We start from the raw sequence: 19,549 nt of genomic DNA, 5'->3' as shown, positions 1-19,549 counted from the left end.
ATCTGTGTCTGGCAGTGGCCAGGCATGTGCACTGTGTGTGTGCCTTGGGCTGTTTTGAGCTGTGTGTATGCAGGGCTGCGGTGTCTGGGTCACCAGGTCTGTAGCTGATTCCAGCTTTGTCTTCAGTCCATTTAAAAATCTCTCAGTGCTTTCTGAGCCAGAGGGAGCCATGTCTTCTGCTGCCCCTCCCTTTGCCCTCTTCCTTCCCCTCCAGACCTGGATTCAGATACGTGCATCTCTAAGGTCTGCCCAGGAGCAAGGAAGCATTACAGAGGGGTGGATATGCGTCAGATGGAGCCAAACAATGCTGGTGACAGCCAGGCCTACTCTGGCCTTCAGTGCTGGCCGTGCGTCAAGTCTCTGCTGCCTGCTAATTGGAAGTGAGAGGGGGCTTCCTGCCACTTGGCCCCAGATGGATTTCAAGGAGCAACAGAGAGCTGGGCTGCCTTGCCCACGGGACGTTCTGCTTCCGGGGGCTCCTGGTGCAGCCTCGTCCATCAGAGCAGATGGGGTTCCAGAACACCAGCCCCTGATGCGCGCTAATTGTGCATAGCAATTGCACTGCCTCCTCCCGTCGCTGCCATCTAGGGACCAGGAGTTTTCCACATGAATGAATTTTCAGATAACTGAAGCGTATGCATGGACGAATTCAGAGCTCAGGAAAAACGGTAGATTTTTTTTGCTGGTAATTTCTTGCATTGTACAGTGTCTCACACTTTTGTTGACTGGGATCTTAAAAATCAGCTCCTTCTTCTCCCTGTATTGTTTCTCAGTTTCTTCTGTAAAATGGGGATAGGAATAGGACCTGCTTCACAGGGGTGAATGCGTTGAGATGCATGAGATGCTTAGAACTAAGCCTGGTGCATAGAATTTACTAGTCTGTAAATGAGGATGCTGAGGTTCAGAGAGTGCCATTAATCACCTCTAGGCTAAAAGAGATGGGAACTAACATCTCCTAAGCTTATTCTATGTTCTAGACATTTTTACTGATGGCATCTAAATCAACTTTATTGAGTACTTCCAGCCACTCTGGAAAGATGATCTCATCCCCATTTTACAGAGGGGCAAACTGACACTCAGGGAAGTTAAATAAGGTCTCAATAGCCAGTCTGTAGCAAAACTGGCATATGAGCCCATGCCTGACTCCCAGTCCAAGTTTTTTTCTATCCCTCCTTTTACCCTGTGGTTGGAAACTCATGGCCTCTTGGTGTGTTCAGGAATCTGGAAGTGAGGACCCGCAAACAGAAGGTGTTACAATCTCATAGAACTGAATCTGCTCCCAGGTACCATGTTTGGCTTTAGTGCAAAACTGTCAGGAGTCAGGCGATGAGACAAAATGACCTTTGGGGGGTCCAGGGAACATAAGGCCATAGATCAGCTTTGAGGATGTGGGATTTTCTCCTGATAATATGTAGTTGAGTTGCTTTCTACTCTCTTCCTCCTTTTGGCCAGGCTTACATTCTTTTCTTTTCTTCCTTTTTTTCTTTTGAGATGGAATCTCACTCACTCTGTTACACAGGCTGGAGTACAACAGCATGATCTTGGCTCACTGCAACCTCTGCCTCCCAGGTTCAAGCGATTCTCCTGCCTTAGCCTCCTGAGTAGCTGGGACTACAGCTGTGCGCCACCACATCCAGCTAATTTTTGTAGTTTTAGTAGAGACAGGGTTTCACCATATTGGCTCGGCTGGTCTTGAACTCCTGACCTTGTGATCTGCCTGCCTTGGCCTCCCAAAGTGCTGGGATCACAGGTGTGAGCCACCGTGCTAGGCCCTTAAATTCTTAAAATGAGAGATAGGTAGACATCAGAAAGGACTTCCTGTTTGTCCACCACATAGGGTAGCGATACAGGCAGCTTAGGGAACCTGGAGAATCACAAATTTCAGGTACTTCTTCAAATCTGGGATGTCTTTTTTAAAAAAACATTTTAATGTTTCAGAAATTGGAATGCACCTTACGATTGATGAGTACAATTCAGGTAGCCTTTCCCCCTCCTCAAAAACTGTTATTTAGTTGATGATGCTAAATACAATCAACAGCATCCATGAAATTAGGAAGCAGGGAGGTGGACACCTGTGGTTTGCAGGTAACTGTGCAGAGGTAGAAAGGGGAGGGGTGTGTACGCCCTTGTCCTCGCTGGCAAATGGACGATGGTCTGGCTTAAGAAGACAGGGGCTGATGTCTGTGTGGGTCTCTGATAGCTGCATGGATTTGCGTGTGGCCCTAGCCCCAGAATTCTCTATTTTGGGCCTGGCTCAGCCCCCCACAGCCTACTCTTACAGGTCCCCGTGGCAGTTGGCACAGTCCTCAGCACTGTCTGAGACCTTTGGCTCCCTGGGTTTTCCCATTGCTCTTAGATTTTTTTCCCATGCACCCTTCCTGCCTTACTGTCCTAGCACAGCTAAGGTCAGAGACTTTTGTCCCTTCGAGTTCCCATCTGGAAACAGAAACCCTTGGTGGAAAGTGAGGGGGTGGGGTGGGGAGCCTTCCTCTGGGTGGAAACACAGATGGATTTGAATCCCAGTGAAATCCTAGCCCCCTTCATACCTCCATTATAGCATTACCAGGGCTGTTTTATAATTCTCTGTTTACATGCCTGTCTCACCCACGGGGCCACAAGTTTCCCCCCTGGGCAGGGGCCATCCTCCTTCATCTGTCTCCAGAGCTGGGAGCCTGGCATGGAGTACACTCAGTGGGCATTGTTGAGTGAACACGTGGTCTCACTCCCTGTGCCTGTCACCTCCTCTCACCCGAGTTCCACTGGAACCACGACCACAGACCACAGCTCTTTCCTTGAGCAGCTCTTCTAGGAACTTCCTAGAAGCTCCGTTCTCTGTGCTGCTGGTCCTGTCCCCCAGCCTCCCTGCTTCAGAACAGGCCGGAGAGAAGCGGTGGGGTTTTCCTGCTCTTTGGGTTGTTAGAGAAGGCAATGCTGAAACCTACATTCCATACTGCCTGTTCATGCCTCCTCTTCTAGCATGGCAGCTGGCTTCCCCCCAGTCCTCCAGCTGCGTGCCTCAGCAGCTCTGACTGCCCCACTTTCCTGCCCCTCCAACTTCTTGTGTTCCTGGGAGCCCCTGCCTTAACCTCTCTCCTCTGCTCCCTGCCCAGCTCAGAGCCTCTTCCAGGCCAGACTCTCAGGCTCCAGCCCCATGCCTCACCCAGGCCTTCTCACTGGCTCCGGGGACATGAGGCCACTCCAGGGCCCTGGACATTGGCCTCAGCCTGGCCCTCCGGGTCATGTGCGGTGTGGCATGAGTTGCCTCTCTGACCTGCTTTCTCCATTTGGCCATGTGTGCCCTGAGCACAGTCAACTGGTCTCTTTCTGTTCTCTGAACCTTGGCATCTCTTCTCCCTACCCACCTCACAGGCCATGTTCTCCATGAAACTGACTGTGACCCCCGACTGGGCAACATAGAGTAGTCCTGGGCAGAGCCGAGGCTTTGGACACAGGCACGTGGAACCTGGTTCAATTTCCATTATTTACTGGTTGTGTGACCTTGGGCTGAGAATGCAACCTCTCAGTGCCTCATTTCCTCATCTTTAAAATGGGCTGATAGCCCCTACCTCAGCAGTGTGCAGTATTGAATGAGAGTTAACCTGAACGTGATTTTCTCTAGCCCGAGCCAGGGCTTTGAGGTGGAGAGGTGAGAAATGGGACTGGAGAAGGAGATGTAGCCAGGTCCTGAAGGGCCTGACGGCCATATTAGGACATTTGGACTTTCTCCCGTGAGCTGGGAGCTATGCAAGGACTTTAGGCAGAGAAGTGACACTGCTGGATATGCATTTTAGAAATAGCTCCCTGGCTGCCAAGTGGAGAATGGGGTGGAGGGGATGAGGCTGAGGGCAGGGAGACCAGTGTTGCAACCCTCTCTGTGATTTACAGGACCAGGGTAGGGGTGTATGTGGCTCAGAGAGGTATTTAGGAGGAGGAATTGCCCAGGCTTGGCGGAAGGGAGGGGAAAGAATGAAGGAAGACATCTGGGCTTCTGGCTTGAACAACTTTGGTGGCCGGGGTTGGGGTGGAGGGCTGAGGGAAGGGGGGTGGGTGGAGCTGGGGGTGGTGGCAGGGGTTATCAACGCCAGGCAGGAAGGCCCGGAGGTGGCTGATTGTGGGCAGGGTCATTAATTCAAGATGCTGATGAGGCCCCACCCCTCTGTGTTCTCTGACCCCTGCTGGTACTTCCCTGTGGTCCTGCCTGTTGCGGGGACCCTCTCACCCTGCCCCCCCTAGCTTGCTCTCTTGTGCTCCCTGGGTCTGGCGTGCAGTAGGTGCTTAGGGCAGCTCTGCTGAACCCCATGCCTCTGACCTCCCCACTCATCAGCACATGCTCGTAAGAAGTCTGGCCTAGTGTGCAGCCTCACCTCACCCAGCTTCCCTGACTCCAGGTGTGGGTGAGTGTGGACCCTGAGCCAGGGCCCTCGAGATCCCTGCTTGGGTTGTCTGGCGGGAAATCTTCAGAGAAGACTCCCTGTATTCACCTGGGGTGCACCCATCTGGGTGCCATGGTGTTGTGCCTTCTTCCAGGCTGGCTTGGAGTGGCTGGCTTCAGTGGGTGGGAAGCCCATGGGTCCTGTAGCTTGGCCTGCTGGTTCCCCCGAGTCCCCCTTGCTGTTGTCAGGGCCTTCTGACTGAAGCTGCCCTGAATTCCACATTCCGCAGTCTCCTGAAGGGCCAGGCATACCTGCTCTTCCCTACTTCATTTGGGTCTGGTTGTTGAGTGGCCCTTACGTGCAGCTGGGCAGCTGCTCTGTTAGTGGGTGTGATTAGAGGTGGGAGGTTCTTGTCTGAAGAGGAACTCGCCTGTCTGGAGGGCCCATCTCAAGTGCCTTGCAGGACAAGGAGCCTGGCAGTGGGCGGGGGGGTCAGTGAGTGTGTTGAGGGAAGAGCATCCTGAGACAAGAGGAGGAAATGGAGGAGGAAGCAGTGGGCAGCTGGAGCTTTGGGGACAGGTTGATGGGGCCAGTGATCTAAGAGGAGCTGGGCTCAGGAGGATTTAGGGAGGGGTAGGGCCTGGAGCCTTGGGGACAGGGTCGAGTCAGCCTTCTGGGACTCCCCTGTGTCCTCTCTGCTCCAGGTTCTGGGTCCCAGCCTGTGCTGGGTTTGGGGAAAGGGCAGGGCCCACTCCCTGTCTCCACCGTCTTTGGAGGGACACTCAGGGCTCGGGCATGTGTGCCCTGGCTCGGTGTCGCTGGGAACAGGCCCCTTCTTGCCTCCAGGAACTCGATGAGCTTCATTTCCTGGTCCTCACAGAACTCTATATAAGGGAAGGAAACAGCTTAGCAGACTGGGGAGGCTGGAGCAAGCCCTGGTGAAGGCCAGCAGCCCCGTGGGGAGGGCACAGGCCTGGGGAGGAAATGGGCTGGGGCAGTGGCCACCTCCTCTCCAGGATCCTTCCTTCCGAGGGTCTGAGGCTCAGCCTGGGAGGCCAGTGTCTTTGAGCTGTGCTGAGACCCTTGAGACCTCTGGCCCTTCCAAGGCCAGCCTTGTTCTTGTCCCCAGGCCTTCCCTCCATGGCCTTGGCGTTCTTGCAGCTCACTGTCTGTTGAGCATCCTCAAGTTCTGAAGGAGGCCTGCCTCCCTCCCTGGCTGCCAGGCCAACAGCTGGCCTGCTCCCCTGGGCCTCACTACTTGCCAGGTTGAAGGGGCTGTCTGGGGCCTTCCTGAGTTCCAGTGGACTCATGGTGTGAGCCCTGAAGTGCTCGACTATCCACAGATAGGAGGGTCACCTCGTCCAGAGTCTGAGAACAAGGTATCAGCAGGACTGGCTTCTCCTGATGGCTATTTCCTTATCATGGGCATGGAGACTGGGGCCTTCTGGGATCATCGTCTGGATTTTTCTTGACCCCTCTGGTACTGCCTCAGTGGCCACGGCTCAGAATCTGTCTGCCTCCTGGCCAGAGGTTCCTGGGGCAGGGCCCAGAGGGAGGAAGAGAGGTTGAGGCTGCGGGTGGGGGTCAGTGCAAATGTGTGTTTTGTTGGGGTGGAGTGGGGAGCCCTTAGGTTTTAGGGTGCCTGGTGGCCTCTTGTCTCTGGGTTATAGGGTCCTCTTCTCCCCCACTTTCTCCTTCCCCTTGTTGTTATTAGCAATGTGACTATACATCTCTGCTTGCCTTAAACTCCCCACCCTTCACCGACCCCAGACCCTACTCCAGGACATCCTTATCTGGAGCATAGTTTCAGCCTGGTCCCTCTCTCACTCAAGTGCCTTGAGAGTCTCCCTGGTGCCAGCAGCTAAAAGTTTAACTCCTTCACTGGGCATTCAAGATTGCCCATGGTCAAGCCTAGAAAGACAGTTGTGCCATCCTTCTTCCCTTCATCCCTTCCAATGCCCACTTCAATGTTCCTCTTCCTTTCCTTCACCCATCCTGTGTCCCAGCCAAAGGGGACTTCTAGTGGTTCTTTCAACATGCCAAACATTCCTACCTCTGTGCTTTTTCATGTGTTATTCCTACCCCCAAATGTCCTTTTCCCGTCTCCACCTTTCAAAACCTGATCCACTTTCCAAGTGAGCACCAGGCTCTGAGCCAGGCATGGCACTTCTCAGTGGAAATGACCCATGTGCTGCCTGCCCTCGGGGCCTTCAGGGGTAGTGGGTGAGACATGCAGTGGATGAACAGAAGCAGTGCATCTTCCATATCTGGCTCAGGTGCCCCTGCTCTGTGGAGCCTGCCTGGGACCCCTGACTTCTCTGTGATCCCACAGCTCTGGCACATCTGCCACAACATGGACCCCGTCCCACTGTAGAGGCAGCATGACAGATGGGGCAAGGCAGCTGTTTGAGTCTGGCAGACCCAAGTGACAGCCCTGACACCGTCCTTTGGAAGCGGTGCCTTCTCTGGTCTGGCAGGATTATTGAGAGGACTGCCTGAGACCCTGAGGATGGGGATGTTAATACCTGCCTTGTGGGTGGTTGTGAGGAGTGAAGCGATGTATACACAAAAGCTTCGAATGGTGCCTGCCAGGCAGAGATCTTAGCAAAGAACACGTCTGCTTCCTCCACAATGACTACCCCTAGTTATTCCACTTGGGGCAAATTGCTTAACTTCTCCAAGCCCATTTACCTGAAAAACTTGTCAAGAAGATCACTTAAAATAAGGTATGTAAAGCACCCAGCCCAGAGACACACAGTGGATGCTCTACAAACCCCAGTTTCCTTCCCTCCTATGTATATTTTGGGGCAGGGATGCAAAGTAGGTGTCAGCAAAGAACTCTAGAAGCAACCCAAGTGTCCATGGACAGAGGATTGGAAAACACGAGGCAGTGTCATCCGTACAATGGAACAGTACTCAGCCTCGAAAAGAAGGGAGTTCTGACACATTCTACAACAGCAATGACTTTTTAAAATATGATGCTAAGGGCACTAGTCTGCCGTAACAAACACTGTACACTGAGTGGCTTAAACAATGGAAATGGATTTTCTTCTGGTTCTGGAGGCTGGAATCCCGAGGCTGAGATCAAGGTATCAGCAGGGTTGGTTTCTCCAGAGGCTGCTCCTCTTGGCTTGGAGACACTGCCTTCTCCCGGCGTCCTCACACTGTCTTCCCCGGTACATTTCTGTGTCCCCATTTCCACTTATAAGGACACCATTTAGATTGGATTAGGGCCTCGTTTTAACTTAGTTACCTTTTTAAAGACCCTGTCTCCAAATACAGTCACATTCTGAGGTTGCTGAGGGTTAGGACTTTAATATATGAGGGAGGAGATAGAATTCAGCCTCTAACACTAAGTAAAATAAGCCAGGTATCAAAGGGAAAATATTACATGACTCCTCTTATAGGAGGTACCTAGAATAGGCAAGTTCACGAAAAAAGAGAGTAGATTAGAGGTTACCAGGGGCTTGGGGGAGGGGGAAACGAGGGCTAATGAGTGTGAGGACATTTGGGATGATGAAATTGTTTTAGAAATGGATAATGATAATAACCATTATCATTACCGTGAATGCATTTAATGCCACCAAATACACTTATAAATAGTATAAATAGTTAAAATAGTAAATGTTATGTGCATTTTGCCACAGTCAAAAAAAATTAAAAACAAAAAACGGGACTAGCAAGAGATGGTGGGGGGGAGACTCCTTTTCCACTCAGTCTTATATGAATTGCTCAATTCCCAGAGGTACGTGGGTCTCGTTTAAGCTGGGGGCAAGGCTGTTCTCGCTAGTCCCAGGTGCCAGGTGAATGTGAGCATGTGTGGGAAGCACCTTTGGAGAGCTGGGCAAGTTTAGGAGTTTGGGATTTTACATAATCAAGGCTGAGACATTGGCTCTTTCTTGGGGCCTGGGGACAGGAGTGTCACCCAGTTGGGGCCCTGGTCCTGCCACCTGCAAGGTTGTGAGGTGAGAGGGGCAGTGCTAGGCAGATGCCTGGGTTTCCTCTTGATGTACAGAGCAGGGCCTGGAGTCCACAGGCCGAGATGCCACCTGCAGATGCCCTCCTCCCAGCGGGAGCTGATCATCATCCGCAAAGACACTATCCTGAATGCCATCATCCCAAATGTTAAAATCTCAAAGATATAATTTTGGAAAAACATTCTTTAAAGGATATTTATTTACATTTTTAAAAGGGAGTTTGCTTGAGAAACATGTAAACACATGACAGAACATTTCATAGGTCATTTATATAATGAAATAGGCAATAATAGCGCATATATTTTCGTAAGCATAAACACTTAGGTGTGTAATGAGAGTCACACTGGTATAACAGTTATGAGCAGATGAACCGTATTCAGAAAGAACTGTTTCTTTATGGACACACCCGCGGGGCTCCACCTTGCAGCCTCCAGAGCCAGACTGCTCTGCTGCAGTGCTGGGCAAATTGTTAACCTTTCTGTGCCTTAGTTTCTTCATCTGTGAAATGGAGGTAATAGCATCCAATGAGAGCAGAGGGCTTGGTACAGTAACTAAGCTTTGGTTAGCGTGAGCAAAGAGCTGAGTGTAGATGTAGTGCACCCACTCCATGAGCACTGTTCCTGTGGCTGTGGATGGCTCTGTCTGTGGACGTGAGTGTTTCTAGCATAGGGGACAAGGGCACGTCTCCAGAGCCAGACCCTGACTTTGCATTCTGCCTCCCTCCAGCTCATTAACCTCTATGTGCCTCAGTCTTCCCATCCACAAAATGGGGGTAATAATGATAGAACTCAGCATTGTTATGAGAATTAAATGAGTTAATTAATGCCAAGTGCTGAGAACAGTGCCTGGCACAGAGCAAGGGTGGTGGGAATTCATTTGCCGCTGTGACTTTTACTCCTATATTACTCAGAGTGAAAAGACTGCGCAGGACACCCTGTCAGTCCCCAATGTCTAAATGGTTTGCTTGAGGTCTACTGGGGGAAGGGGGCTTACCTGAGGCTGAGTTTCTGGGTCTGAGTCCTGGAATCCTGCCCTGACAGCCCTGGGAGGTGAACCTATGACAGAGCTGGTACCGAGACCCCCTAGAGCCCCCCCAGCATCTGCTCCTCTGCAGAGGGAGGCTTCCTTACCTGTGGCCCCCATAGGGCATGGGTCATAGAGTGGCAGGGGGCCCTGGCTCCCCCTGGCACATTCCGGGCTCCTGAGAGGGTGGCCAGGGGCCAGGGTGTCAGAGGAAAGGCAAGAGCCTTTTAAGGAAACATTTCTCTGCTTAAAAAAAAAGAGAGAGACAAGAAACATTGAAACACACAACAGAGTCAGTGGGCTGGCCGGCCAGTGGGCCTGGGATGCGCGGCTGTGGACGAAGGAGGGAGGACGCCGCAGGGGGCAGCAGGCCACGAGGGGGCACCCAGGCACTGGGCCCTTGGGCTGGAGATTGACAGTTCCCCTGCAAGGCCAGGTTCTTAGGAAGTGCCTCTACCTTGGGAAGCCAGGGAAGGGACCTGCAGCCAGGATCTCTGGGCCCCCTCCTGTCCACTTCCTGAGAGGGGGTCTGGGTGGGAGACCTTCCTTTTCATCTCAGAGAACACCTGTTTATTCTGCTCCTGCTTCACAATGCAGCCAGAACCGCCTCCCTCCCTCTCCCAATCCTCAGCTTCTAAATGGAGTGCAGAAACCCACCTCCTGTGAGGGAGGGGGCTGCTGGAGGCTGGGGCCCTGGCAGCGGCAGGCATCAGCCAGTCCTTTTGTAGCTCAGCCTGGCTAGCGGTCCCTGCTCAGCCCAAGCTCAGAAGAAAGGAACACAGCAAGGGTGCTGTCCTGGGAATTGTACTCCCTCCCCCGGGACTAAGGGACCTGTGGTGACAGAATGGGTTGGGAGAAGGCACCCTGGGGCCCTGGCCCATGACCTTGAAACCACCCAGTCCCCAGAGCAGGGTTCGATGCCATGCTTGGCAGGGACAGCAGTGTCCCCTCTAGCTGAGGCCTAGTCTTGTAGGCAGGACAAGCAGAGAGCCCTGTAGGCCACAGCCAGCTCTGGGGACCTTACCTTTCCTCCCAGTCTGTTACCCTGGCACCCTCTCCCCAAGCCCTGGGCTCTGTCCCCCAGGGGCCTCTTCTAAAACAGTCACTCATAGCCCCATGCTAGTGTGAATTAAGGACCCTGGGCTTCTGGGGCAGTTCTGTTTTGCCTTTGTCTCCTCATTCTCCCGAAATTGGGACCACAAATGATTAGTTTCCCTTCGCATCTCATCTTGGGACTGGCTTAAATCGCAGCCACTTATCAGCTGTGTCATCTGAGGCAATTGAATCTCTCCATGCCCGGCACACCGTGGCTGGGTGAATAACAGTAGTATCCACCTTACTGGTTGTTGAAAGGGTTAAAAATGTTAACGAGGTAGAGCATCTATCATCATGCCTGTGATCCAGTACACATTCAGTAGTATTGGATATTATTGTTGTTGGCTCTTTTCGGCCCCCTGTGATTCTCCCACCAGTCCTAGAATTCTGTGGAGCAAGGGGAGTAAATGCTAGGTCTCCACTTGGGCCTCTTTGCTGGAGAATGACTTGTAGCCTGACTGTGTCAAGAACCCAGGAATGCCACCTCTGCCCTTTCCAGAGCTTGGGGAACCCTGCCCCACAGGTACTATCCTTGTCTGGGCTGGTGTGTCAAGCCTGGGGTATCCCTGGGCTGGTGGGATGACAGCATGTGGTCAGCTGAAAGGAGGGCTCCGCTCAGGTGCCCATTATGCCCAGTCAGTACCAGCTGGGGCTGGGCTGAGGGCTCTTGCTGCCACCACTCCACCAGGCTGGTAGTTGGGGAGGGGTTGCTTACTGTCTGGGGGAGGCAGCTACCCCCACTTTGGGCATCCACGGATTGTTTCCAGATAGCCTCATGCCCGAGGGAGAGTCTCCCTCTGTGCCTTCTCTGGGCCCCTTGCCTGGTGTTCAGGTCGGGAATTGGAGCCAAGGTTGAGGACTGAGCTCCAAGAAAAACGTGTCCTGGCTAGAAAAAAGGAGCACATTCAGTCTCTGATAAATGCCCCTGCTAATTGTCAGGGTAATGGCTCAGCTGCCAGGCCTGGCCAGGGGAATGTTATCTCAGGGAAGGGAGCAATGGAGCCTTCCCTCCCTCCCCTCTACTCTCCTCCTCCCTCTCCCTCCCTCCCCTCTGCTCTCTCCTTCCCCCTGCATTCTTCCTCTCTACTCTCCCCCTTTCCCTTCTTCCCTCTGTCTGGAGGTCCAAGTTGACATCTCCTTCTCTGGTTCAGAGAGGAAGATGAGGATCACGAAGCTGGTGAAGATGACAGCTCATTCATAGAGGGTGCTTCTGCCTCTCCAAGCCTTCCACATATATTAGCTGCAATAACCTATTTCTTGGAAGGGCTGGTGGGTCCCTTTGCCTACCCATTGCCTACGTGCTCTGGGAAACTGCCAGAGCTGGTAGGAGTCTTCTGCAGCTCTGACCTTTGGGTGAGATCCCTTAGCATTGGGGAAAACCGAGGAGGTGACTCTCCCTTTTCTGAAGGTCCTAATCACAGTTTTAAAAAAAATGTAAAATGAATTTTACCATATTGTAGAAAATTCAGGACATAAAGCAAACAAAACAAAACAAAACAAAAAAATCCTTCTCTTCTTACCTGAAGCCTCTATTATTGAAATGCCAGTGCAGTGACCTCCAGTCTTCCAGCATCTGCATATTTGTCACAGAATTTTAATTGTGATGCTCATTTCGTTTTTGCTTTCTGCGGCCCCTGCTCCCTTTCCAGGCATTATTGCTGGAGCATTTTTTCCATGTTGCTGCATAGTCTGCTGAAGAACTCTCGACCCAGAAGGTGTCAGTGCGTGTGAGGGAACGGGGTGGGGGCATGGGGTGACCTCAGGAGGTGCTGGCTGTCTCTGGAGTTGAGAGATGCTCACCTGCCCTTTCTCTGTTCCTTCCACAGGTGGCTGCCCCCTGCGTTCCTCCATCCAACCATGAGCTGGTGGTGAGTGACAGCCCTTCTTTGCCCTGCTAGTCCTGCCTACCCTCCTTCCACAGCTCCCAGCTGCAGCTTTCTTTAGATCCATATATGTTGGTAGCTGGGGTGTTGGGCAATTAGGTGGAGGAGGAGGGTCGACCTCCCCGGCCGAAGCAGGCCTGGGAGGAAATGAGTCATTAGGCCCCTTCTGATGAGATGCAGGGCCTGCTATTTCCAACCTTGAGACTTACGTCCTTAGAAAAACCCATAAAAGGCCATCTTATGTGTCTCCAGGCCTGGCCAGGTGCCTGTTGTCCCAGGACTCAGAGGGCCAGGGGCTGCCGTGGCATCTCCTTCTGCCTGCCTGGTCCTGGGTCAGGCAGCCCTGGGCCGGAGGCAGGGAATGACCCTCAGAGTCCATTCACCTGGGCAGTTTCTCCCTGCAGGCAACCTCTGTTCCGCCTCTAAGCCGCTTTGCTTTGCTTTGCGCCCTTTCCATTCCCTCATTCCTCTTCCCCTCACCGTGGAATCAGGCCTGCATTGTAGCCTGGACTGGGGCGGGATCCTTGTGAGTTGTGGGCTGTAGAGAGGGCCCTGCTCCACCCTGATGCCAACTGGGCTGATTTGGCACACTGGGCACTCTTCCTCCCTGTCTCTCACCACTTTCTTGCCCTTCAGAGGTTTTCTTCCTCCCCATCACGTCCCTGGAGACAGACAAGGCTCTGCGGGCTGCTGGAGAAGGAAGGGGGCTATCCTTGTGCACATGTGTGCCTTTGCACAGGTGTATGAATGTGTCTCGGAGGGGCACCATGCGGGCACAATTGGATCAGCCTGTGGAGGTGCCTGTGGTGGTACTGATGTTGGCAGGAGCCTGGGGGCAGGGCAAGGCTGTTCTGGGACCCAGACAGTTGTAGGTACCTCACACACCTCTGCGGTGACTTGCTCAGCCCCAGACACTGGGCACTCAGTCAGGCCACATTCTTTTTCCTTTCATCAGTACCCACTTGCTGTGTGACAAGGGGCTGGTCCCATCCTGTTTCTTTCTGGACCTCAGTTTTCCTTTCTGTTGAAGAGAGGGGTTGGATGAGATGCTCCAAAGGCCCCCTCCATGCTGATGAATGTTTCCTGTCCCTCCCTCCACATTCGGGGTGGTGATGGAGTGAACTGAAGCACAGAATTGCTTGGGACTCTTAGTGTCAGTGCTCTGCGCACTCTGGCTCGGGCCCTGCTGGGGCTGTTTACCTTCTTTCCAGGGGCCCCTCCTTCCCTGGTCTCACTAGGGTCAGGCCCTTGCAGGCCTCAGCGCTGCCCACCCCTGCTGCTGCAGATGCGGAGTGTTACTCACACGGAGCCCAGTTGAGGGTCATCTGGCAACAGTGGGAGCTGGGGGTGGAGTGCAGTCTGGCTTGGAACCGCCAGCAAGAAGTTGTGCTTGGATTGCAGAGGGACACCATGGGAGCCCGAGGAGGGTGGGCGGGGAGGGGTGAGTGTACATTTCTCCTGATTCCAGCTGAACTCCCACCTTGTGGCTAAGAACAGAATGTCCTTGGCTGCTTTATGAGGCTGGGGGTCCAGGGTTTAGGGACCACTGGGCAGAAGCTAGATGTCTGGCTGCTGGGAGTCTCATGAGCTTTGTTTACATGAAGAGTGGTCAAAGGTTGGGACAAAAGGGAATAGGTTGGCATTCCAGCTGGAGGGACTGCAGTTAGAATCCAGAAGAGACTCCTGCCTGAGCAAGGCTGCCTGTCTCTCTGACATGTCCCACCTGTGCAGGGGTTTCTGCCCTCCGAGGAGGCTGGATCAACCGCCTGGTGGTGAAATGCCTGTGACACCAGACTGCCTCCTGCGGTGAAGGGCGGGAGTTAGACCTCCTCCTTCCGCATCCCAGCCTCCCCGCTCCCTGGGCGATCCTGACATTGCTAACCTCCCTGGACCTCTATTTCTCTTCTTCATCATGGGAGTTAGTGATGGTACCTATACTGTAAGGCTGCCAAAAGACCAAAGTGAGCACATTCATCCATTTAATGCATCTGTTTTCAAAGCCCTTCAATGCTGGCCCACCTCCCTGGAGCAAAAGCCCAGGTGGTTCCTCTCTCGCCTCGGCTTCTTTTCGTTCACCTCTCTCTTGTCATTTTCCTCTTTCCCCTCATCTCCTTAGCACCTCACTCACTCTGTTTCTGCTGCCTGGCCTTTCCTGCTGGTCCTTGAGCATACACAATGCCTCCAGGCCTTTGCAATCGCTGTTCCCCTTGCCTGGAATACTCTTCCCACAGATACACACAAGGCTTTTCCCCCAGTCTCACATCTTTTTTTGGCTGGAGTGCAGTGGTGCGATCTTGGCTCACTGCAACCTCTGCCTCCCGAGTTCAAGCGATTCTCCTGCATCTGCCTCCCTAGTAGCTGAGACTAAAGGCACACACCACCATGCCCTGCTAATTTTTGTATTCTTAGTGGAGATGGGGTTTCATTATGTTGGCTGGGCTGATCTCGAACTTCCGACCTCAAATGATCCTCCTGCCTTGGCTTCTCAAAGTGCTGGGTTTACAGGCATGAGCCACTGTGTCCAGCTGAACCTCGAGTCTTCACTCAAGTGTCAGTATTTCTCTGTCCCCAGCACCAGTCCCCCTTCCATGCTTCCATTGCCCCCAGCACGCACCACTCTTGATACACTATGCATTTTACTTATTTGTCTTGCTTGAGGGGCTTTGCCCACACCAGTAGGTAAACTCTGTTAGGACAAGGGATTTTTATCTGTTTGGTTTGGTGCTGTGTCCCCACTGCCTTGCATACAGTAGGTACTCTATATGTGTTTCTCGAATGGCTGGAAGGAAGGCATTCAGCCCAATGTCTGCTAGATTAGGTTCTCAGTAAACAGGACTACTATGGCTAGTGGGTGGGGCTGTCGAGTTCAAAGGGTGGGGGGTCCATGAGGGAGGGTGGCAGCTGCTTTTAGCTGGAAACTCTGCTACTGTCCCTGGGGAGTGGGAAAGTGGCCCAGGGGAAACCAGGAGAAAGTTTGGCTTCCCTGAGAGCGCGCAGCACCTGTTTCCTCACGGGCGGGCGAGGCAAGTGCTTTGAACAGGTTCACAAGAGGGAGGAAAGGGCGGGTTTTTATTTTTCCTTCCTTTTCCGTTTGCTGCCTGCCCTTCAGCCCTTGTAGGCTGTTCTCCAGCCTCCGTGCCTGTTCCTGTCCCTCACAGTGGATCTGTCCTTCTGTGTGTCATGTCTTCTTCATGTCTCAGTTTAGCTCCAGCTCTCCCTCTGGCCTTTCACTGATCTTGCTTAAATTCTAACCCCTGGGATTAGGATCCCTCTTCCCAGACACAGAATTTCTGCCCAGCTTCAGGCCCTGCCAGCCAAACACATTTCCCAGGCTGCACCCAGGCCAGCCAGGGCAAAGTGGCTTAATCTTCAACTATGTTTCCATCTTACTCAACAGATGTTGCCCAAGACCTTGGGTAGAAGGGTCCTAGGGTCACCACCCTCCTGTGAGGGTGGACCAGGATGGAGAGGTGAGAGGGCTTGTTTGCCACGCATGCTCCTGATCCTTGGAAAGAGCTGAAGCAGCTTTTCTCGACTTCTGAAAAATAAGAGTCAAAGGAATTTTTCAAGGGTGACTGCCAAATGTGGTGGCCACCAAGGTTGGCAGATGTCAGGCCTTCTGTGTGCAGGAGACCTGGACTGGGGGAGGAATGGCGTGCAAACTGTTTCTCCTCACACTGGGGCAGCTGCAACACAGGGGCTTAGAACCTCCCTACAGAGTGACTTGGAGGTCTGTAGTTTGGGATGGGGAGTCTGGAGGAGAAGAGGTGAATGGGGGAATGGGAAGTGCCCAGCATGAAATCGTGCTTGGATTGCGGAGGGACACCATGGGAGCCCAAGGAGGCTGGTTTCACCCATATTACTAATAACAGCTGCAGTGAGAATTTAACCCTTTAATGGAACTTCATATCTGCCGAGCTTCATTCTAAAAACTTTACAAAAATAAACTGATTTAATCCTGATGACAGTGCAGTGAGGGAGGTGCTGGGATGATTCCAATGTCACAGACGAAGAACTGAAGCTGAAGGCCACAGAGCTATTCAGAGGGGAAGGTGGGATTCTGACACGGTGGTCTGGCACCAGAGTTCACCCTCCTCAGCACTGATAATGACTGCTGTCACTGTCACTTGCATAACACTTCCCATTTTCAAAGTCCTTTCCATGATATGGGGCCATTGGAAGCCCACGGTGACTTGTTTGGAATCCTGGCAGGCCCAAGCCCATCCTGGGAAGACGGGAGGGACAAACTGTGCAGTGGAGCAAACTAGCTGACTTGCTCACTCACGGTCACACAGCTTGCCGTGGTGAGGCTGGGTCAGGGGTGGATTCTTGGTCTGCGTTTCTCCCCAGGCTGCCCTTGGTGCTTGCTCCTGATGTAAGTACCTGATGTTGCCGGGTGATGGATTTCTCCTGGTCCCCTCCTTCTAGACAGCTAGCTTGTGTTTGCTGGTAGGCTTGGGATTTGGGGGAGGGTCTGTCCATCCATGTAACCATCCAGCCATCCTACCAACACATATCTCTCGAGCACCTACCCCCAGGCTTAGGACCCCTCAGTGCCAGGCGCTGTTCTGCCTGCTGCGGCTGCGAGTTCTTTTCTGTCTCAGTTATCGGGGCTTCTGAAAGACAGATGGGTGTGGAGCAGACCTGGTGCCGCAGGGTGGAGAGGACTTCAGTCCCATCCCGTTCTTTTGCAGATAAGGAAACAGGCCCTGATCTTCTTAAGTGACTTTCTGAGGGTGTTCCAGTGTCAGATCTGAGGCCAGAAGGCACTGTGCAGCCTCATGGAAGCAGAAGGGTGTGATGTTAACTGGGAGCAGAGAAAGTGAGTGGAGCACGGAACCTCAGCGTGCGGGCTCGCTCCCTCAAAGGTGACGGACAGTCACTTCAGCCAGCCTACACTCTGGCCACTGGGCATGCTATGGGTGGCCATCCTTGGGAAATCCTGAAAAAAATGGTCGATTTTCAAAGGGGAGGGGCAAAGTCTGAGCACTGCATTCCCAAGAGGATGCCAAGCATGGGGAGGGAGGTTGAAAACCCCAACTTGTGCGACCCCTAGGGCTGCTTAGCCTAGAGAGGGAAGACATGGGATGGGTGCGGAAGGGGAGTGAGAATATGTTGAAAGACAAATGGATTCATTTTCCATTGTTCTGGAAAGTAGAACTTGGTAGGTAGAGGCTGTCAGAAAGAGGAAGAAACTCAGTCTCCTCATTTGCCAAAAGGGGTTCAAAGAGCTCCTTAAAGAAGAGCATTTACTACCTAAAACAGCTCCCTGGGGCTGATGGGGGCTGGCGTTCCATTGCTGTAATCCATTTTCATCTATCAGGTATAAGGCACCATGCCGAAGGAAGATTCCCTCCCCGGGAGCTGCCGGGCAGAAGTCCTCAGGCTCACTGACTGAGGTCCTGCCATTCGGCTGGGCTACAAAGTGACACGATCCACAGAGGTCAAGGCATCCCTGAATGTGCCAAACACCTCCCCTCTAACCCCCACTGGGAGAGACCCAAGTTGGGTGAAGGGTCCTGCCCTCAGGGAATCCTCTGCTCAGTGGGAGAGAGAGAACCACACTATGGAAATAGTGCCTTAGTCTGGGGTTCTGACCAGAGGTGGTAGCCTTGGTGTTCACGGGAGGAAGTGATTTGCTTGTGCTGTGGTGGTTGGGGAATCCTGACTTCTGTTCAAGCCTAGTTTAAGACTGGAGCAAACAGAAGCGAGGAGGGAAGGAGGGAGGGTGTTTTGGAAGGTAGCAGGGCTGAGACAGAGAGGGTGTAAGACCTTGGTACCAATTGCTGAGTCTGAGAGAGGGCCAGGCAATCCAGTGTAAATGTTTTGAGAAAGTTTCTCTTGCTGGGGGGAAGAGAGAACCTGACAATCTTGTGTCACCAGGGCCCAAACAACCCTTGGTGGCCCTGCCTGGGGCTGGTGGTGGGAGCGGCGTGGTGCAGGAATGGGGGCAGGGATGAGCGTGGCAGGCCTGGTGGGCCTGAGCAGCTGTGGACAGAGGCTGCACACTGGAGAAGAGAGAGCAAGCAGGTGTGTCTGGAGAGAGAAGGGGCCAGATATTGGAGGAGCCCACAAACCACATTGGGGACTTGAACTTGATGTGCTCAGCACTAAGGGCTATCCCAGGTCCCTGAATGGGGAAGTGACTCAAAGGAGGGTGTTAGAGCTGGGAGTCTGCTACCAGTTTCAGGGTGGCTTGGCAGGGAGGGACTGCCAGGGAGGGCAGGGTCGACCAGACAGGGCTGGTACGGATGCTCAGTGTGGCTTCAAGGCTGTAGGCAAGGGTGGCTGGAGGGGCGTGGAGGAAGGGCACAGCCTTCCAGTATGCTGGCCAAGTCGGGGAGGAGAGCCACATCCAGTGAAGGACATGGCAAGAGGGAACCCGAAATATCCCAACCTGTGCAAGCCAGCTGCAGTGGGGGTGTCCACAGTTGCACGGCCTGAGCCAGGATTTGGGTGTTGGCCCCCTTGGGGTGAACTGGGAGAAGGGCTGAGGATAGGTGTGGTCTGGCCAGGCCCCTCCCCTTTTGGGAAATCAGACATAATTTTCCCTTTAATCACATGGAGCCTGTTCTTTTTCATCTGGTAGCCTGGGCCTGCTGGGAGAGGATGTGGCCCCTGGAGCAACTGAGCAGATGTACTTCAGGGTCCCAGGCCCTGGTGCCAGCGTCCCCCTGCCAGCCCTGTCTGCTCAGTGCTCTTTCTCTAGCTCTCACCTATTGGCTCCCACTTCCTCAAGACTAAGCAAGCAGAGAGCATGGGGCTCTGGGGGGCACAGACCTCAGAGGTCTCAGACAGACCTGATCTCACACTGAGCCGCCACCCTTCCTGGAAACTCCGTCTCCTCATTTGCAGAAAGGTGTTCAAAGTGCTCCTTCTAGAGTCCTTGCTTGTAACAGTGAAGGGAGGGGAGGCACGAGGCACAGAGAAAGCGCCCTCTCCCTCTGCTTACTTCTGCCACTGCCTTGTTTTTGTGATTATGCCATTGATAGAGGGCTCTCACAGGGCTTTGTGGGGTCGATTAAATGGGGCCATGCCTCTAACGTGCCATCTCACGGCCCTGCCATGCTCCAAGTGTCCCATAAACAAACGCTGCTTCCCTGCCCTCCCTTTGGTTCGCCCCCTCCCTGCATCTGCTTATGATTCTATTTTTGGAACCCGTGAGCCTGGAATAACTTTCTCTGGGTCCTGGGTCTGA

The 19,549-nt window shown here is 53.2% G+C and overlaps 1 protein-coding gene across 42 annotated transcripts in view; it reads left to right on the top strand.

Annotated features, from left to right (window-relative positions):
• The window catches only part of TNS1 (tensin 1), a 241,793-nt gene that overhangs the window by 108,361 nt on the left and 113,883 nt on the right, over positions 1–19,549 (top strand). For all 42 annotated transcript variants that reach the window (XM_078328472.1, XM_078328470.1, XM_078328468.1 and 39 more), the window contains one exon: positions 12,295–12,336. Coding sequence is in view for 22 of the 42 variants with exons in the window: in XM_078328455.1 (XP_078184581.1) it covers positions 12,295–12,336 (42 nt within the window). In the remaining 20 variants the exon portion in view is untranslated. The remainder of the gene's footprint in view (positions 1–12,294; positions 12,337–19,549) is intronic.

The sequence above is a fragment of the Callithrix jacchus genome, chromosome 6, assembly GCF_049354715.1.
Source record: "Callithrix jacchus isolate 240 chromosome 6, calJac240_pri, whole genome shotgun sequence".
Taxonomy (NCBI): Eukaryota; Metazoa; Chordata; class Mammalia; order Primates; family Cebidae; genus Callithrix; species Callithrix jacchus.
The sequence above is the reverse complement of the archived record's forward strand: the minus strand, read 5'-3'. Positions and strand labels throughout refer to the sequence as shown.